This window comes from Piliocolobus tephrosceles, chromosome 10 (assembly GCF_002776525.5).
Source record: "Piliocolobus tephrosceles isolate RC106 chromosome 10, ASM277652v3, whole genome shotgun sequence".
In the NCBI taxonomy this organism is placed as follows: domain Eukaryota; kingdom Metazoa; phylum Chordata; class Mammalia; order Primates; family Cercopithecidae; genus Piliocolobus; species Piliocolobus tephrosceles.
Genome location: NC_045443.1, coordinates 47,359,677 through 47,379,805, shown reverse-complemented (window position 1 = coordinate 47,379,805; position 20,129 = coordinate 47,359,677). Strand labels below are relative to the sequence as shown.

Genomic DNA, 20,129 nt, shown 5'->3' with positions numbered 1-20,129 from the left:
ATCCTGGACACCTGTATACTTCCCAGGCTAGATATGAAGCTGCATTACTGTGTGAGTTGTGCCATTCACAGCACAGTAGTCAGGAATCAAGGTCATGAAGCTCCTGCAAGGACCAATGTAGACCTATGGGTGCTGCCCCATGACTGCCACCGAAGCCCAAATAAGGAGCAGAGTTCTTAAGGACTGAAGAAAAACTAGCCTCTGGAGAAAAATAAAATAGCAATTGTACTTACAAAAAAAAAAAAAAGATTTTACGTCATAGGCCAGGCTTGAAGTTCTGAACACTTTGAAGTCTCCAGTTATGAGGGATCCAGTCTAAGCCTCTGGCTTTTGCTGTTTAGCAATAGGTGTTCTATGATGGGCTGATTTGGAAGGAGGGAGTCGGCCACTCTTGAGCCACTGCAGTGAAGTCACTTGATCTCAGTCTCAGGGGAAACACTTTAATAGCTAAACATTCTAGCTTTGATTTTTCTGAAGGGAATACACCTGTTTTCAATTCTGGGGTTTTTCTTTGGGGCACTTGCTTGACTGTATATGAACTTGTGATCCAAGATAAAAATAGGAGAAAGAACAATGTTGGCTTTTTAAGTCAGGATAGTTTTATGTTTGCTACTAGATAAGGCAAAAATAAAAAATAACTTATTTTTATAAATTCAAAAGGAAAAGTAAGAATGTTTTTATACCCTAGTGGTCAATAACTTAGTTCATAGTATTTAATAAAAGGAAGGTGGCATTGGTGGTATCGTGGTAAGCATAACTGCCTTCCAAATAATGAAAATTGATTAAAGCCTATTTCTCACTAATTCTCTACCAGAATGAATATATTTAAGAGTCATTTCCTCCAGCCTTCTAACTCATTCTAACTCATCAATGAGTTTCAGTGAGTGAGAAATCACTGTCAAAATTGTTGACATATAGATCCTAGAACCTTAAGAGAGTTTAAGAAGTTATTTAAATCCAGCTCACTGCCCTCAGTCATTTAGAACTTTACAATCCCAATTTTATAGATGCGATCAGATGAGGTCAGAAAAGTTAATCAATATGCCCCATGGCATGTGGCTAATTAATATCAGAACAGGATTGAAATTGGGTAGTACCCATTCTACCATTTAACACTATCTTCATGGATATTATAATAACTATTTATTGGATAGAAACAATGGGCCCTACATATATTTGAAATCTAAGGAAACTGGGAAAAATTGAAAACATGAAAACAGCTATGTTCTCAAAGACTTTAATTAACTCTGTCTTCCCACATTTTATGCTTAACTAATTGAAAAGCATCAGGACAGTGAACAGAAGAAATACATTGGAATGCAAGAGATATGAATGAAAGCTGTAGAGTTAGAAGAGTTTGGGGCCTGGGTGGCGGCTCACACTTGTAATCCCAGCACTTCGGGAGCCAAGGCACAAGGCACACTTGTAATCCCAGCACTTGAGGTCAGGAGTTAGAGACCAGCCTGGCCAACATGGCAAAAATCCATCTCTACTAAAAATACAAAAATTAGCCTGGCGTGGTGACATGCACCTGAAATCCCAGCTACTCAGGAGGCTGAGGCAAGAGAATTGCTTGAACCTGGGAGGCAGAGGTTGCAGTGAACTGAGATCACACCACTGCATTCCATCCTGGGCGACAGAGTGAGACTTTGTCTCAAAAAATAAAAAAAAAATAAAATAAAATTGGATATAATTCATTAAACATTGTTCTTACATCAAAAGGTATGATTTATTGTTTATTCTTATATATTTTCAGCTTGTTCTCAAGATTATAACACCACTAGTACAATATAAGGACACATTCCCCAAAGCATTATTAGCATTTGGTTTTACCATTTTTGTCTACTTACATAGATATGACTTGTTATCCTTCCTTTTTTTTTTCTTTCCCTAATTGTAAGACTAACACATAGTATTTGTAGAATGCTTGGGAATACAAAAAATGTAGAGAAATCCTACCATCTGGAGATAAAAGCTCTTTTCATGTGTATTATTTTACTTACATTAACTCTCTAAGAGAGTCCCTGAAGAAAGAAATTTTTCTCTCAGTACTTTAAGGAATCAAGACTATGTTTTATCTATGTCCTGATTCCCATGCATAGTTCAGCAAAGTTCCATTTTTGCCTAAAAGCCAACCTTCCTCTGCCCTTGACTTTGGTGAGATGACAGCATCCAAAGGAAGCTGAAGTTGAAAGGGTTGAAGGAAGTGGCTGAGGTAGGGGACTCTCAGTAAATTAAAGTGTTGAGAATCAGCTTTTAAAGATAATTTTTTCTGAAAACAGGTGTAGAAAAGACAGGAAATCCTGCTTTGTTACTTATTTAGAACCTAACTTACTTTATTTCTTTTTTAAAAAATACAGAAAAAAATTCTACAGATTTTTTTTTTTTTTTTTTTGAGATGGAGTCTCGCTCTGTCGCCCAGGCTGGAGTGCAGTGGCCGGATCTCAGCTCACTGCAAGCTCCGCCTCCCGGGTTTACGCCATTCTCCCGGCTCAGCCTCCCGAGTAGCTGGGACTACAGGCGCCCGCCACCTCGCCCGGCTAGTTTTTTGTATTTTTTTAGTAGAGAGGGGGTTTCACCGTATTAGCCAGGATGGTCTCGATCTCCGGACCTCGTGATCCGCCCGTCTCGGCCTCCCAAAGTGCTGGGATTACAGGCTTGAGCCACCGCGCCCGGCCAAAATTCTACAGATTACTGTCTAAAAGCCCCAAACTTTTATTCTCTTAGTAGTACATCTTGGTGCGTTTGATTTATGGATTCACAGAGAATATTTAAGGGATGTTCATACTAACAGGAGTTATTGTCAGCTGACAGGAAGGAGGACTTCAGGGTGGGGTGAGGCTAGGCCTCAGGAAATTCCAGAAAGTCTTAAAAGTGTCTTATCTATTCTCTTTCCTTGATATTAGAATGATTAAGACTCCCTAAAGTGTCTGAGTAAAAAGAGCTAAAATGTGATAAAAGTCTGTTACAGAACAATATTTTGGTATCAGAATTTGTGTGTGTGTGTGTGTGTGTGTGTGTTTTGTGTTCCTTTACTTCCTTGAGAAATAGTGAAGGAAACCCCTCCTTCTTCCTATACCTCAGATTACCACTTGGAAAATGTGGATCATAAAACTCATCTTAAATGCATTTGAGATCATTTTTTGTTTGTTTGTTTGTTTGCTTGTTTTTGAGACAGGGCCTTGTTATATCATCCAGACTGGAGTGCCGTGGCACAATCATAGGTCACTACAGCCTCGACTTCCTGGACTCAGCCAATCATCCCAGCCTCCAGAGTAGCTGGGATTACAGGCATCACCACTATGCCTGGCTAATTTTTTTTTTTTTTTTTTAAAGCAGGAACAGGGTCTTACCATGTTGCTGGTCTCAAACTCCTGGCCTCAAGCAACCCTCCTGCCTTTGCCTCCCAAAGTGCTGGGATTACAAGCGTGAGCTACCATGCCCAGCCTTGTTGTTCTTTTTTTTTTTTTTTTTTTTTTTTTGAGACAGGGTTTCTTGTTACCCAGGCTTGAGTGCAATGACACAATCTCGGCTCGCCGCAACCTCTTCCTCTCAGGTCCAAGCGATTCTCCTACCTCAGCCTCCCAAGTAGCTGGGATTACAGGCGTCCATTACCACACCTGGCTAATTTTTTGTATTTTTAGTAGAGATGGGGTTTCACTAGGTTGACCAGGTTGGTCTTGAACTCCTGACCTCAGGTAATGCACCTGCCTTGGCCTCCCAGAGTGCTAGGATTACAGGCATGAGCCACCATGCCCGTCCCAGCCTTGTTCTTCTTAATGTTCGAGTGGTTTGGAGGTGAAATATGTTGAAAGTAATGCTGTGCTTCACCTGCAGTATCATGAAAACCCATTTTACAGCCGGGCGCGGTGGCTCAAGCCTGTAATCCCAGCACTTTGGGAGGCCGAGACGGGCGGATCACAAGGTCAAGAGATCGAGACCATCCTGGCTAACCCGGTGAAACCCCGTCTCTACTAAAAAATACAAAAAACTAGCCGGGCAAGGCGTCGGGCACCTGTAGTCCCAGCTACTCGGGAGGCTGAGGCAAGAGAATGGCATAAACCCGGTAGGTGGAGCTTGCAGTGAGCTGAGATCTGGCCACTGCACTCCAGCCTGGGCAACAGAGCGAGACTCTGTCTCAAAAAAAAAAAAAAGAAAAAATAGACTTAAATCAATAATGTAAATTGCAAAGCTGACTGGATATAAATTATTATTATTACTTTTTGAGACAGGGTCTTACTCATCACCCAAGCTGGAATGCAGTGGTGTGGTCACAGCTCGCTGTATTCTTTTTTGTAGAGATAGGGTCTTCCTATGTTGCTCAGGCTAGTCTTGAACTCCTAGGCTCAAAGGACCCTCCTGGCTCAGCCTCCCGAAGTGCTGGGATTATAGGCATGAACCACCATACCCAGCAAGGAGACAAATTATACACACACACACTCTGTTGCTCAGGCTGGAATGCAGTGGCATGATCTTGACTCACTGCAACATCCGCCTCCCAGGCTCAAGCAATTTTCCCACTGCAGCCTTCTGAGTAGCTGGGACTACAGGCACGTGCCATAACGCCCAGCTAACTTTTGGGTTTTTTTTTTTTGAGACGGAGTCTTGCTCTGTCACCCAGGCTAGAGTGCAGTGGCCTGATCTTGCCTCATTGCAACCTCTGCCTCCTGGGTTCAAGCGATTCTCCTGCCTCAGCCTCCTGAGTAGCTGGGATTACAGGTGTGGGCCACCACGCCCAGCTAATTTTTTTGTATTTTTAGTAGAGACGGGGTTTCACCATGTTGGTCACGCTGGTGTCAAACTCCTGACCTTGTGGTCCTTCTGCCTCAGCCTCCCAAAGTGCTGGAATTACAGGTATGAGCCACCGTGCCTGGCCTAACTTTTGTATTTTTTTTCTAGAGACGAGGTTTTGCCATGTTGCCCAAGTTGGTCTCAAACTCCTGGGCTCAAGTGATCCACCTGCCTCAGCCTCCCAAAGTGCTAGGATTACAAGCTTGAGTCACTTTGCCTGGCCTTGGGAGAGATATTAAATGTATACTGAATTTGAAAGAAACTATTCTTATTGGTGTGGTATAAACAGACAAATCCTTGGCTCTGATTTCTGATGTGGCATGTTTTCTCTCTCCAAGGAGGGGGTATAAAAAATATGTAAAAGTGATAGTTCATTTTCTTTTTTTTTTTTGAGACAGAATCTCACTCTTGCTCAGGCTGGAGTGCAGTGGAGCGATCTGTGCTCCCTGCAACCTCTGCCCACCCTGGTTCAAGCAATCCTCCCACTTCAGCCTCCCAAGTAACTGGGACCACAGGTGCATGTCACCACACCTGGCTAATTTTTTTGCATTTTTAGTAGAGACAGGGTCTCACCATGTTGCCCAGGCTGGTCTCAAATTCCTGAGCTCAAGCAATCTGCCCCCCTTGGCCTCCCAAAATGTTGGGTTTATAGGTGTGAGCCACCATGCCCAGCCTCACTTTCTCAAACTTTATAGTAAAGTTGATTAGTCCATTGAACTTAAAGATTTAGTGACTATTTACTAATGTTAAACTCAAAAGGGTGCTAAGTGTTTTATTCTTATCTCCTGTCATACTGGATTTCAGATATCTTTTTTAACCTCAAGTTATCTGGAAATAAATTGAGATTTGAAGGATAGGATCTGATGTAAGGCACTCAGTATAAGCTGAATAAACATGACATACTCCCTGTGAACTATGTCTGGGAATATTTTTGACTCTACAGTCTTAAAAATTATAATTTGTAACTTTCATGAAAGATCTACCCTAGATATGAGAGAGATAAATGTAGTAATTTAATGGAATCACAAAATATTTTATTAAAAAAGTCTGTGTCGACCAAGCCCAGTGGCTCAAGCTCGTAATCACAGCACTTTGGGAGGCAGAGGTGGGCAGATCACCTGAGGTCAGCCTGGTCAACATAGTGAAACCCTGTCTCTACTAAAAATATAAAAATTAGCCGAGCGTGGTGGCAAGTGCCTGTAATCCCAGCTACTCAGGAGGCTGAGGCAGGAGAATCTCTTGAACCTGGGAGACGGAGGCTGCAGTGAGCCAAGATCGCATCACTACACTCCAGCCTGGGTGACAGTGAGACTGTGTCTCAAAAAAAAAAAAAAAAAAATTTGTGTCATCCACTTTTCTGTAAGTCTTGGAAATATATGGAGAGAAAGACATGGTCTTTGCCCTCAGTGAGCTTACAGTGCAGTAGAGGGACAGTCACCCAACAGTTTGACCAGGTACCTTGGGAACAGAGGAAAGATGACCTAAATTTGTGTTGGCAAGGTACTCAGACTTCATAGTGCTTACACCGAGTCTTTGAATTAACAGGCATTTGCAAGGCAACAGAAGGACAAAGGAGGCTGACTTGGTAGGGACCAGATCTAGAACGGGACTTCTGTGACTTACTAAGCACTTTGGATTTGATTTCAGGAGTGTGTGGGAATTCTGAAAGAATTTTGAAAAGGAGAGTAAAATAGATTTATATTTTTGGATAATTACTTTGTATTATTGGGGATAATGGCAGCATCATAGAGACTGGAGTGGAAGATAATGAAGAACCAGTTAAAGAGGTATAATGCAATAATCTAGGGGAAAGATGATGAAGACATGAACCAAGGCAGCAATAGCAGAAATAACGTGAGATAGAGAAAGGAAACAGCAGATTCTGCATCAACACTTGGCAATTTGGAAGGCATGTCATTGTCATCTAGTATGTGAGGATTCCCCTCCAATAAGTATTACAAAGCTTGCTGGTTAGGAAGTGATCTTTAGCAGAGAATATTACCTACATAGAGTTACTTGTTTTTCCCTGGGCACCTGTGAATATGTAGTGCTTGATATTTGTAATTTTGTTTAAAATTCTATGAAATATAAAAATATCAAATCTGGGCTGGGTGCGGTGGCTCGTGCCTGTAATCCCAGCACTTTGGGAGGCCGAGACAGGTGGATCACGAGGTCAGGAGATTGAGACCATCCTGGCTAATACGGTGAAACCCCATCTCTACTAAAAATACAAAAAAATAGCCAGGCGTGGTGGCGGGCGCCTGTGGTCCCAGCTACTTGGAAGCCTGAGGCAGGAGAATGGTGTGAACCCAGGAGGTGGAGCTTGCAGTGAGCCGAGATTGTGCCACTGTACCAGCCTGGGTGACAGAGCGAGACTCTGTCTCAAAAAAAAAAAAAAAGTCAAATCTGGATTTTATTTATAAAGAAGGTTTGCAAGTTGAACCTTGCATCAAGATTTCCCATGATTTCTGCAAAACTTATCGTTGGGTTTCGTTTTCCAGATTCTCCGGGCCCAAAGCCGAAGTGCAAGTGGAAGGAAGCTCTCTGAAAACAGCTATTCTCTAGATGACCTGGAAATAGGCCCAGGTAAGCAGAGAGTTCCTTGTGTATGAGGTCCTATAGGAAGTACTCACTAGTAGCAACATCTTTTGGACTCGAAGCCAATGCTTTTAAAGGAAGAGTGACACAAATTAAAAGAAAGTCTGCCTATTAGATGCAAGCCATTCTCAAATCTCATTGCTCTTGTTAAATAGCTTTTTTTTTTTTTTGTTTTGAGATGGAGTCTCACTCTGTCTCCCAGGCTAGAGTGCATTGGCACAATCTTGGATCACTGCAAGCTCTGCCTCCCAGTTCACGCCATTCTCCTATCTCAGCCTCCCGAGTAGCTGGGACTACAGGCACCCGTATTTTTAGTCTAGACAGGGTTTCACTGTGTTAGCCAGGATGGTCTCGATCTCCTGACCTCATGATCCACCTGCCTCGGCCTCCCAAAGTGCTGGGATTACAGGTATGAGCCATTGTGCCCGGCCTCTTTTTTTCTATTTTTAATCCACCCTTGTTAGTGATAACCTATGGTAACCAAAAGGTACTTTGAGGAGCTATAAGTAAAGTGCTACGATCAGTTTTGGCTCTAGTCATCTGGGATTTGAGGGCTTCAATAGATGGGCTGTGTCCCATATCAGGTTTGGTTACCCTGTATTACCAGTGATAACATAACACTTTGAGAGTGGAATTACGTTTTAAAGGGGACTTACAGGCACTTCACAAAAGAAAAAATTAGTGAAAACAGGAAAAGCATCAGCTACCTAGTAATCAAAGAAATGCAAATTAAAAGGCATTGAGATCTCTTCTTTTTCATGTTAAATTAACCAGAATTTTAAAATACAGGCCCCGACGTGATGGCTCAGACCTGTAATCTCAGCACTTAGGGAGGGTGAGACAGGAGGACCACTTAAACCCGGGAGTTTGAGACCAGCCTGGGCAACATAGTGAGACCTATCTCTACAGGAAAAAAAAAAAAAAAAAAAGCCCAGCGTGGTGGTGCATGCTTGAAGTCACTGCTACTTGGGAAACTGAGATGGCTGGATCCTTTGAACCCAAGACTTCAAAGCTGCAGTGAGCTATGATCTTGCCACTGTCCTTTCCTCTAGCCTGGGTGACAGAGTGAGACTCTGTCTCAAAAAATAAATAAATATGCAATGTTCAATTATGGTAAGGTTCTTTTAATGCCAAGAAAGAGTGAATATTACTTTGTAAATGACAATTATATTCCTGATTTTCTTCTTCGTGCTTTTAATGGAAGAAATTGGCCATTAGATAATAATAACCCAAAATTTAGAATTTTGAAATTATTTGAATCACTTTTATCTTCTAATGAAACACATTGGCCAGTCACAATGGTTTACACCTGTAATTCCAGCACTTTGGGAGGCTGAGATGGGAGGATATCTTGAGCCCAGGAGTTTGAGGCTGCAGTGAGCTATGATCGTGCCACTGCACTTCAGCCAGGGTGACAGAGTGAGACCCCATCTGAGAAATAAAATAAAACATGTTATTTGGATGCTTCTAGGTCAATTGTCATCTTCTACATTCAACTCGGAGAAAAATGAGAGTAGGCGAAATCTGGAACTTCCACGCCTCTCAGAAACCTCTATAAAGGATCGAATGGCCAAGTACCAGGCAGCTGTGTCCAAACAAAGCAGCTCAACCAACTATACAGTATGTGTTCTGCATCATTCATTCATTCATTCATTCATTCATTCATTCATTCATTGTGTCATCCAGCAGATGGTCACTGAGTATTGGAATTAGGAAATGTCACCAGACCCTTACATCTGAGCCCTGGTCCCCTAGCTGTTCTCTGTTCACATGAACCCTACCCTCACTGGATTTGCAGGTCTTACCGTGGTCTAATCTTGACTTTGCTTTCTTAGTCCTCGTTCCCACCCCACTCACTTTTTTTGTGATGTTACCAGTCAGTATCATTGAGAGTTTCCCTGGCTCTTCTACTTAATGTTTGTGTTGTTGTTAAAGAAGTAGTAGTTTATTATCTTGGTTGTTGAGGGAAGAAGGAAGAAGACTGGAGAGCTTATTTTGGTTTTTGAGGAAAGAAAGAAGAAGACTAGAGAGAAATATCAGCTGTGTTCATTAATGAGGGTTTTTTGGTAATTTTTTACTGAGATATAACTCACGTAATATAAAATCACCATTTTAAAGTATACAGTTTTGTGATTTTTAGCATATTCACATTGTACAACCATTACCACTGTTTAATTCCAGAAGTTTTCTATCACCCTGAAAAGAAACCTCATACCTGTGTAGTCACTCCCAGCTCCCCCTGCTCTCATCCCCGGGCAACCGCTGATCTACTTCCTGTCTTTATGTATCTGCCTATTTTGGAAATTTCTTATGAAGGGGTCATACAGTAGATCATCTACTTAATCTTTAATCCTTACGATGTACTGTTTTCCTGAACAGTAGATAAGAAAACGGGAGAAATCGCAAGAAGGTAACGTGCTCAGTAAGCATGAAAATTTTGATATTCAGCTGGGTGTGGTGGCTCACGCCTGTAATCCCGGCACTTTGGGAGGCTGAGGTGGGCGGATTGCCTGAGGTCAGGAGTTCGAGACCAGCTTGGCTAACATGGCAAAACCCCGTCTCTACTGAAAATACAAAAATTAGCCAGGTGTGGTGGCAGGCGCCTGTAATCCCAGCTACTTGGGAGGCTGAGGCAGGAGAATCGCTGGAACCCAGGAGGCAGATGTTGCAGTGAGCCGAGATTGCGCCTCTGCACTCCAGCCTGGGCGAGAGAGCAAGACTCCATCTCCAAAAAAAAAAAAATTTTGATATTCAAAATACTATGGAGGGTCCTTCCCCTTTAAGTTGTCCTGTGCTTAACGGGTAAGCTGACACTACAGAACTGCTTAATTGAAGTTACCTTTTAGCCAGGCGCACCAGCTCACACCGTAATCCCAACACTTTGGGAGTGTGAGGCAGGTGGATCATTTGAGGTCAGTAGTTCAGAACCAGCCTGGCCAACATGGTGAAACCCCGTCTCTACTAAAAATACAAAAAAAAAAAAAAAAATTAGCCGGGTGTGGTGGGACACACCTGTAATCCCAGCTACTAGGGAGGCAGAGGCAGGAGAATCACTTGAACCCAGGAGATGGAGGTTACAGTGAACTGAGATCACACCACTGCACTACAGCCTGGGTGACAGGGTGAGACTCTATTTCAAAAAAAGAAAACAGACATTACCTTTTAAATGCCATTTATTCATATATATATGTATATATATACACACACACACACACACACACACACATCGATACAAATACACACACACATATTTTTGTATCCTTCAGGCATTTGTTCTAAGATTTCAAATTACAAACCATTAATCTCTTGATGTCCTAATTGTCTAACAAAATCAAAAGAACAGTATTGAATTGTATTTGTTCCTGGGCAGACTGAAATGTGGCGCATGTTGGAAACCATAATGTGTGTTCTGCGAGTTGAGTCTTCTGTTCCCCACATTATTAAGTATACATTCTCTAATAGTATTTGGTGGACTAATTCTCTGGGCAATGAATAATTTCATCTTGGTTTTTTAACTGTAATTTTAACAACTTTATGTTTTAAGAAGAGATGATGTGTGTAAGTCAGTTAGCAAAGTGCAGTATCACAGGCTGATAGGCACTGTGAATGTGAAAAGTGAGCAAATTTAGACTTCTCTTAGAAGGCAGGTCGGGAGATACAGCAAATTGGGATCTGCGAAGCTGAACTTCCTCTTGTTACCAGATTGTACTGCTTCTCAGTGCCCTCCTGCTGCAAACATTCCCACCAGGTGACTCCCTATGTGGGGAAACCTGTTGAGTAACTTTTTTCTTTTTTTTTTTTTAACTCCTCACCATTTCTGCATTACAGTTCTCCTGCTCTGGAGATTTTAAGCGTTGAAAAGTCTTCAGAAATTCTTGTAAAAAGTACATTTTGTCTCATCCCCGAAGAATTTCCCAGGACCCTTAACAGAATATGGTTGTAACAAGGCACATACATACTCTCCGGCAGCAGTTCTGGAGGTGGGGCTTCCAGACGGGGTCAGGAATGAGTTGTTGGGCTATATAATGTTCTACAGTGCTAGTTGCCAGCTTCTCCTCATAGCTGCACCTCCAGAGCTGTGGGCAGTAATCTGAAATACCATCCCTAGGTGACTAAGTCATACTCACATTCCTTTCATTGGCCCTGTGGCCATAAATTGTTTCCTCCCATGCCTAAAGAATCACAGAGAACAAAAAAGTACTAGATTACTACATATTAACAGATCAACGGTAGGAAATGTCTATAGTCATTGACCTCTATGTTGGATTTTATTTTATTTTATTTTTTTATTTTGAGATGGAGTTTCGCTCTTGTTCCCCAGGCTGGAGTGCAGTGGCGTGATCCCAGCTCACTGCAACCTCTGCCTCCCGGATTCAAGCGATTCTCCTGCCTCAGCCTCCTGAGTAGCTGGGATTACAGACATGTGCCACCACACCCGGCTAATTTTTTGTATTTTTAGTAGTGACGGGGTTTCACCATGTTGGCCAGGCTGGTCTTGAACTCCTAACTTCAGGCGATCCACCCGCCTCAGCCTCCCAAAGTGCTGGAATTACAGGCGTGAGCCACTGCGCCCAGGTTGATTTTAGATATAATAGATGGAGTTAATTATAATATTCGCCCCAGTGTCCTTGCAAGGAAAAAAATGCAATTTGCATATTCCTTATGACAATAAAATGCATGCTTTTTAATGTTGAGGCTCTGTTATAAGAAGTAAAATAAATTATGTCTTTAGTACAATATATGAATTGTATGTGAAAAACATGTTTTTGAAAGTCCCACCAAAAAGGTTGCTTTATGGTATCATTAAATATAATTTCAGTTTTTATATGTATACATCATCCCTGTCTCTCTTTCCAGGCCGGGCATTTATATATGTATGGTCAGTATATTTTCTATTATTGGCACTTGGCATCTCCTTTCCCCTGCTCCAGAATGGTCTTTTCTGATAAAACTCACAAGCTTTGCATTACCACAAGCTCTGCTGCTAGAAGAGTGAATCACAAGAATGTTGTATGCTTGGGGTGTTCTGTGTGCCTGTGTTGATATGTCTGTATTCTAATGAGCAATCCAGTTTTACACTAGCATACAGATATTTAACTCTGAGGTATGTGTCCACAAAGCTGCTTTTGTCATTTCACTAGTCAATGGGTTTTGCTTGTGAGAGTTAGGGGGTTGATTTGAACTGAGGCTTCTTAGAAGAATTTTTTAACATTCCGAGTTTATCTAATAGATGTGCTATGAAGAGAATAGAAATGATGGGACTTTTAAAATTTTTTTACAGTTATTTTTATTTTGTAGAATGAGTTGAAAGCCAGTGGTGGCGAAATCAAAATTCATAAAATGGAGCAAAAGGAGAATGTGCCCCCAGGTCCTGAGGTCTGCATCACCCATCAGGAAGGGGAAAAGGTAAGTTGAAAAGTCTGACGTCCAGTTGCCAAGAAAGCATGTGTTCTAAATTAGATGCTTGAAATTAGAAACAACTCTAACTCTCTCTAGGCTGTAGAGTGTCTGGGAATTTGGTAACAGCTGCCAGGACAGATTGTCATTTTTGCAGGTCACATAATTTCAGTTGAGGAGCTCTGCAACTTATAGCTGACCAAATAATGAACCTTCATTGGAAAATTATTTTGTTCAGCAGATGCTCAGAAGGCAAAGAACTGAAGTGACTTTAAAGAATCTATTTGGAGGCTGGGCACAGTGGCTCATGCCTGTAATCCCAGCACTTTGGGGGGCCGAGGCAGGTGGATCACCTGAGGTCAGGAGTTCAAGACCAGCCTGGCCCACATGGTGAAACCCTGTCTCTACTAAAAGTATAAATATTAGCCAGGTGTAGGGGTGCACACCCATAATCCCAGCTACTCAGGAGACTGTGGCAGGAGAATCGCTTGAACCCGGGAGGTGGAGGTTGCAGTGAGCTGAGTGCACTGCACTCCAGCCTGGATGACAGAGCAAGACTCTGTCTCAAAGGTAAATAAATACATAAAATAAAAATCTATTTGGGCCGAATGTGGTGGCTCACGCCTGTAATCCCAGCACTTTGGGAGGCCAAGGCGGGCGGATCACCTGAGGTTGGGAGTTGGAGACAAGCCTGACCAATATGAGAAACCCCATCTCTACTAAAAATACAAAAAATTAGCCAGGCATGGTGATGCATGCCTGTAATCCCAGCTACTCGGAGGCTGAGACAGTTGAATCGCTTGAACCCGGGAGGCGGAGGTTGCAGTGGACTGAGGTCGTGCCCTTGCACTCTAGCCTAAGCAACAAGAGCGAAACTCCATCTCAAAAAAAAAAAAAAAAATCTATTTGGGAGAGCATAGAGTCAGGGCAACTTGATTCCATGCTCCCGGGAAAAATAATTTACAAAAATAAAAATATGTTTGATTAGAGATTATCTTCAGATACTCATATATTCTTAATTTAAGTAAACATTTAACACATTTTGTACAAGAAAATCTTACTCTTTCACTCATATTATTATTAAAGGCAGTCACTATGCTAAGTAAGCATAGGAAATAATAAGCTTAAAAACTTATTGACAAATCATTCCATGTGGTCTTTATGTGCAAGGCTAACTCTCTCCTTCCACCTATCTCTCACTGCAGCCTATGTGTACCTCATGCTCCAGCCAAGCCAGCAAACCTATAATTCTGGCCGGGCACAGTCGCTCATGGCTATAATCCCAGCACTTTGGGAAGCTGAGGTGGGTGGATCACGGGCGGTCAGGAGTTCAAGACCAGCCTGTAGAGGAGAGATTAATAAGAGGTCAGCTATCATAAAAATGTATGATAGGTGCTGTGAGGCTGTGAGAGGGTTATACAGGACCACAGAAGCTCAGAGTAAAGACATTTAACCTGACTTCCTCAAGAAGGTGATGTCTGAGCTGAGTCTTGAAGAATGTGTGGAAGTAGGCCAAGTGAGTGAGGGGAAGGTTGAGTTAGAAATAGAAGGATATTCCGGACAGATACAACAGAGATTTGGAAACAAGAGATGACGGCTTACTGAGGAATTACAGGGATTGTTTGTTTGTTTGTTTGTTTGGAGATGGAGTCTCGCTCTGTCACCCAGGCTGGAGTGCAGTGGCGTGATCTCAGCTCACTACAACCTTTGCCTCCCAGGTTCAAGGGATTCTCCTGCCTCAGCCTCCCGAGTAACTGGGATTACATGTGTGCACCACCACGTCTGACTAATTTTTTGTATTTTTAGTAGAGATGGGGTTTTGTCATGTTGGCCAGGCTGGTCTTGAACTCCTGATGTCACGTGATCCGCCCGCCTCAGCTTCCCAAAGTGCTGGGATTATAGCTCTAATCCACCGTGCCTGGCCAGAATTACAGGTTTGCTGGCTTGGCTGGAGCATGAGGTACTCATAGGCTGCAGTGAGAGATAGGCGGAAGCAGAGGGCTAGGGTAAGGCCTAGAAAATCTTTATATGCCACCCTTAAGGGTTTGGATGTAGTGCAGCAGGGGAAAGCCACTAAAAGATTTTAAGCAAATCACATTTGTGTGTTATGTATTTATCATTAGATGAATGGCTTAATTGAAATAAGTAACAATATTTATGTCAGGGGAATTATCATGTTCTCTACCATTGCCCATTGCCTAGTCCTTTTAATCTTTCAGTCAATATGATAATCAAATGTTAGATGAGGAGAAAGGGTTTTCAAATCTATTACAGTGATTTAATCTTAGGAGAAAAGCCATTGCTTCTGTTACACATATTGACACCCTTGACACCATTCTTCCAAAAGATAGGGAGATCATTAAAATGGGTTAAGACCAACAGTTCTCAAGCTTAGTTGGAATTTGTATTTAAAAAATTTTTTTAGAGACAAGGTCTTGCTCTGTCACCCAGGCTGGAGTGCAGTAGTGTAATCATAGCTCACTGTAGCCTCCAACTCCTGGGCTCAAGTAATCTTCCTGCCTCAGCCTCCCAAGTGGCTGGGACTATAGATGTGCGCCACCACGCCTATATTTTTATCTTTATTTTTTGTAGAGATAGGGTTTCACTATAATTCTCAGAATGGTCTCAAACTTCCGGCTTCAAGCGATCCCCCCAGCCTCAGCCTCCCAAAGTGCTGGAAGTACAGGCATGAACCACTGCGCCCTATCTCAAACTTATTTGACTACAACAGACTTTACAAAGTAGGATGGTATATTGTCAGAATACTAACAGGAACTCATGAGATATACTACACACTTGAATCAAAGCAGACCCACAGAAAAATGGTCTCAGACTGATGGCTACAACATTTGATTCAAAGACCAGAACAGAAAAAATATATATATATTAGAATAAATTAGTTTATTTTATAAAAACATCACAAATGTATGTTGGAATCACAAGACAAAATACTTGGCAGCCATGTGTTACATGATCCTATAGTCTCCCATAAATTGCATATATCCTTGCAACAGTGGACTCAGGCATTAGGCCATGAGGCACATGCCATGTATTAAGTTAATTATCTTGTTAAACTGTCTGTTTTCTCATGTTTTAAATGGGAGATTATTTCTTAAGAATAACTGACTAAATATTTTTGAAGTTTTTCTTATATACATAAAAAAATAGAAATTTTTAGAGAAAAATATTCTCAGTGTTGAAATATCCCCATCTTTATCCCAGGAGTGTAGTTTGGGAAACAGTCATTCGGGAAATAATGCTTGAATTGTCCCTGTATCTAAATTCATGTTTCCTTCTTCATTGTCTTCATGCTGATTTGAAACTGGAACTCTGAACTGAACTGGAAGATTAGAACATTTTAATTATAGCCTAAAAGGACATTAGTGCAATTGTGAATCATGAAGTGGGTGGGGAAGAAAGGAGGTAAAGACAATACATATTCTTCAAGCACATGCTGTAGGTTTACAAACCCTCAGCTGCCTTAAAATTCGCAATATTTTTCAGACCCTTAGCTATCCTTTTGGCTGTTTGCCTAGCTTTTGTTAACCAATACCTAAGTGTTATTTGAACTTTGCTTGTTAAAAAAAAAAAGGACATTTGCCTGGCAAGGTGGCTCACACCTGTAATCCTAGCACTTTGGGAACTCAAGGTGGGCAGATCACCTGAGGTCAGGAGTCTGAGACCATCCTGGCCAACATAGTGAAACCCTACTCTACTAAAAATACAAAAATTAGCCAGGTGTGGTGATGGGCACCTGTAATCCCAGCTACTAGGGAGACTGAGGCAGGAGAATCACTTGAACCCAGGAGGCAGAGGTTGCAGTGAGCTGAGATTGCACCGTTGGATTCCAGCCTTGCAACAGAGCAAGACTCCATTAAAAAAAAAAAAAAGCAAAGTTTACCTCACGGGTTCAAGGTGACCAAATTAGAAGTGAGAGAAGAACATCCTGGGATGGAGGTGCCTACTAATTCTCAAGAACTGAAGAGCTTTTTGTGGGCATGCCCAACTTTCAGAAAATTTATTTCATATCATTAGATAAAATAGCACATTTGTAAGGTGGTCAGTTGAATACCTGGCACATAGTAAACACCCAATCAGTGCTGGCTGTAATTATACCGGTTTATTTTATACCACGTCAGAATTCCTGTAATGAAGAGAGTAGCGGAAAAAATGACCATGCTGAAATTCAGGTGCAGTCAGCCAGCAACTTAATCTTCATTGTAAATCTATTCAGTTTGTCAGACATCCTGATAAAAACACTCAGCATTGCCCATAAAATCCATGGCATCTGAATAAAAGGAAATTATGTGAAGAGTGCACATTGGGTCACCTGTTGACTCTTCATGATTTTGGATGTGGAGTAAGATACCAGGAAGGCGTGGGGGCCAGTAGAAAGGAGAGAGAGCTCTAATAGAGAATTCTTTTATTTAAATTTGATGGCTTTTGGGAAAATGATATATACACCTATACGTAAGATCTGCCATCCTGTTAAACATTGCCATTTTGAGACTGGGATTAAAAGGGAAACTGTCCTCGAAGATAATACTGAGGTTAGTTTTAGGTAAATTGTTGTATAACTATCAAAAGGTCTTCTATATGGGCAAATTTGTTTCAGCAGGATGTAGTTGGTTGGGAAATAAGAATTAGGAAAATTAAAAAATAAGAATAGTTCCTAAATGTAAATATTCTACCTTTCCTTGGAGTGAGTTATGGTTATATGGTGAGGAGCTTTGCTTTCCTTGATAGAGGGCTTTGTTTTGCTTTGTTTTTTGAGAGCGGAAAAATATGGTTTAGAAGTTGTTTTATAAAGGAAGATGATGCACACTTTTGGCAGTTGAGTGCAGTCTGTTTCTCGGGTTACTCTGTAATTGAGAAGCATGTTAATATCCTCATAAAAGACATTTTGCTGCCTCTTGTTTAAATGCTCAGCTGTTCTGGTGCCTGTTATTTCCCCCAGGCAGCCAGTGACTGACTGGAGTCAGCAGGTTTTTATGGTATTAACAGCAGTTTGCTCTTTTATTTTTAATATGACTCTTAATCCCCCCCACACACATTTTTTTTTTTTTTTTTTTTTTGTAGATTTCTGCAACTGAGAATAGCCTGGCAGTCCGTTCCACCCCTGCTGAAGATGACTCCCGTAAGCATTCTTTCTTAGATCTGGAAGATGAGGTCCTTGTTTTCTATCTGTATTTGGTCAGGAGTGTTCCCATTACTGTCACTGCTGAGAACATACTAAATCCTCTACTTGCATTTGAGGGCTGATGCTTGAATATCCTTTACACACTTCATGGCTTAGAGAGAAGTTAAATTCAATTAAATATAGTTAACTGGGGACAAACTGAATACTTGTAATGCTTCTCTCATTGAATTTATCCTACTTTTTGTACCAAACCCTTTCAGAGTTAAAGCTGTATAAACTGATTTTGAAGTTTCATTTTAACAGAAGTTTGGCCAGTATGGATTTTATTCATTTATAATGTTATCCATAAATACCTATTCTTTAGTGAATAAGTGTTTGAATAATCTGTTAAAGATATGTTTTTTTCCTTGTTTATCTAAATGTATATTATAGTTAACCTCCTAGCCAGGTTCTAGGGATTTTCCTGCTGACAGTGAATTTTGTCACCTTTCGTCCTATTTTGGAGTCATTTTAAGCCTCCCTTTTCCCAAAGACAAAAATATTTTTTGTTTTGTTTTGTTTTTTTACTTGACTATGTCCATTTTTGATTCTGATTTTCAGTATAGCTTTTTATTTTCATTTTTTAGAGACAGGGTCTCGTTCTGTTGCCCAGGCTGGAGTGCAGTGGTGTGATCATAGCTCCCTGCTGCCTCAAACTCCTGGGCTCAAGCAGTCCTCCTACCTCAGCCTCCCAAATAACTAGGACTGCAGGCACACACCACCATACCCAGCTAATTTTTTTTTTTTGAGGGAGTCTCAGTGTGTCACCCAGGTTGAAGTGCAGTGGTGTGATCTTGGTTCACTGTAACCTCCCTCTCCCAGGTTCAAGCGATTCTCCTGTCTCAGCTTCCTGAGTAGCTGGGTACCTACTCACTGAGTACCTCCTCACTGAGTACCTACAAGCGCACACCACCATGCCTGGCTAATTTTTTGTATTTTAGTAGAGATGGGGTTTCACCCTGTTGCCCAGGCTGGTCTTGAACTCCTGAGCTCAGGCAATTCACCTGCCTTGGCCTCACAAAGTGCTAGGAAGACAGGTGTCAGCCACCGCGCCTGGCCGTACCCGGCCGTACCCAGCTAATTTTTTAATATTTTTGTAAAGAAAAGGTCTCACTGTGTTGCCCAGGCTGGTCTCCAACTCCTGGCCTCAAGCAACCCTCCTACTGCAGCCTCTCAAAGTGTTGAGATTACGGGCATGAGCCACTGTGCCCAGCCAATTTAAAAATATATGTTGCTGGGCCAGGTGCAGTGGCTTATACCTATAATTCCAGCACTTTGGGAGGCTTAGGTGGGTGGATCACTTGAGGTCAGGAATTCAAGACAAGCCTGGCCAATATGGTGAAACCCTGGCTCTACTAAAAATACAAAAATTAGCCAGGCATGGTGGTAGGTGCCTGTAATCCCAGCTACTCAGGAGACTGAGGCAGGAGAATTGCTTGAACCCGGGAGGTGGAGGTTGCAGTGAGCTGAGATCACACCATTGCACTCCAGCCTGGGCTGCAGAGCAAGACACCGACTCAAAACAAACAAACAAAATATAAATATATGTATGTTGCTGGCCCAGCACGGTGGCTCACACCTGTAATCCCAGCACTTTGGGAGGCCGAGGCGGGCAGATCACCTGAGGTCAGGCGTTCAAGACCAGCCTGGTCAACATGGTGAAACCCCATCTCTATTAAAAACACAAAAAGTTAGCTGGGTGTGCTGGTGGGTGCCTGTAGTCCCAGCTAGTCAGGAGGCTGAGGCAAGAGAATTGCTTGAACCCAGGAGGCGGAGGCTGCGGTGAGCCAAGATCATGCCACTGCACTCCAGCCTGGGCAGCAGAGTGAAAATCCATCTAAAAAATAATAAAAATTTTATATATATGTTTCCTGGTGCTATGGCTCATGCCTGTAATCTTTGGGAGGCTGAGGCAGGCGGTTCGCTTGAGCTCAGGAGTTGGACACCATGGCAACATGGTGAAGCCCTGTCTCTACCAAAAGTACCAAAACTTAGCTGAGCATAGTGGCGTGCATCTGTGGTCCCAGCTATTAGGGAGGCTGAGGCAGGAGCATCACTTGAGCCCAGGAGGCAGAGGTTGCAGTGAGCCAAGATCATGCCACTGCACTCCAGCCTGGGTGACAAAGGGAGACTGTCTGGGAAAAAGAAAAAAAAAAAAAAAAAA

The 20,129-nt window shown here is 42.0% G+C and overlaps 1 protein-coding gene across 3 annotated transcripts in view; it reads left to right on the top strand.

The window, feature by feature from the left end:
• The window catches only part of LIMA1 (LIM domain and actin binding 1), a 101,445-nt gene that overhangs the window by 63,742 nt on the left and 17,574 nt on the right, over positions 1–20,129 (top strand). For all 3 annotated transcript variants that reach the window (XM_023211156.1, XM_023211155.1, XM_023211157.1), the window contains 4 exons: positions 7,293–7,377; positions 8,861–9,009; positions 12,688–12,795; positions 17,866–17,923. In XM_023211156.1, the coding sequence (XP_023066924.1) occupies positions 7,293–7,377; positions 8,861–9,009; positions 12,688–12,795; positions 17,866–17,923 (400 nt within the window). The remainder of the gene's footprint in view (positions 1–7,292; positions 7,378–8,860; positions 9,010–12,687; positions 12,796–17,865; positions 17,924–20,129) is intronic.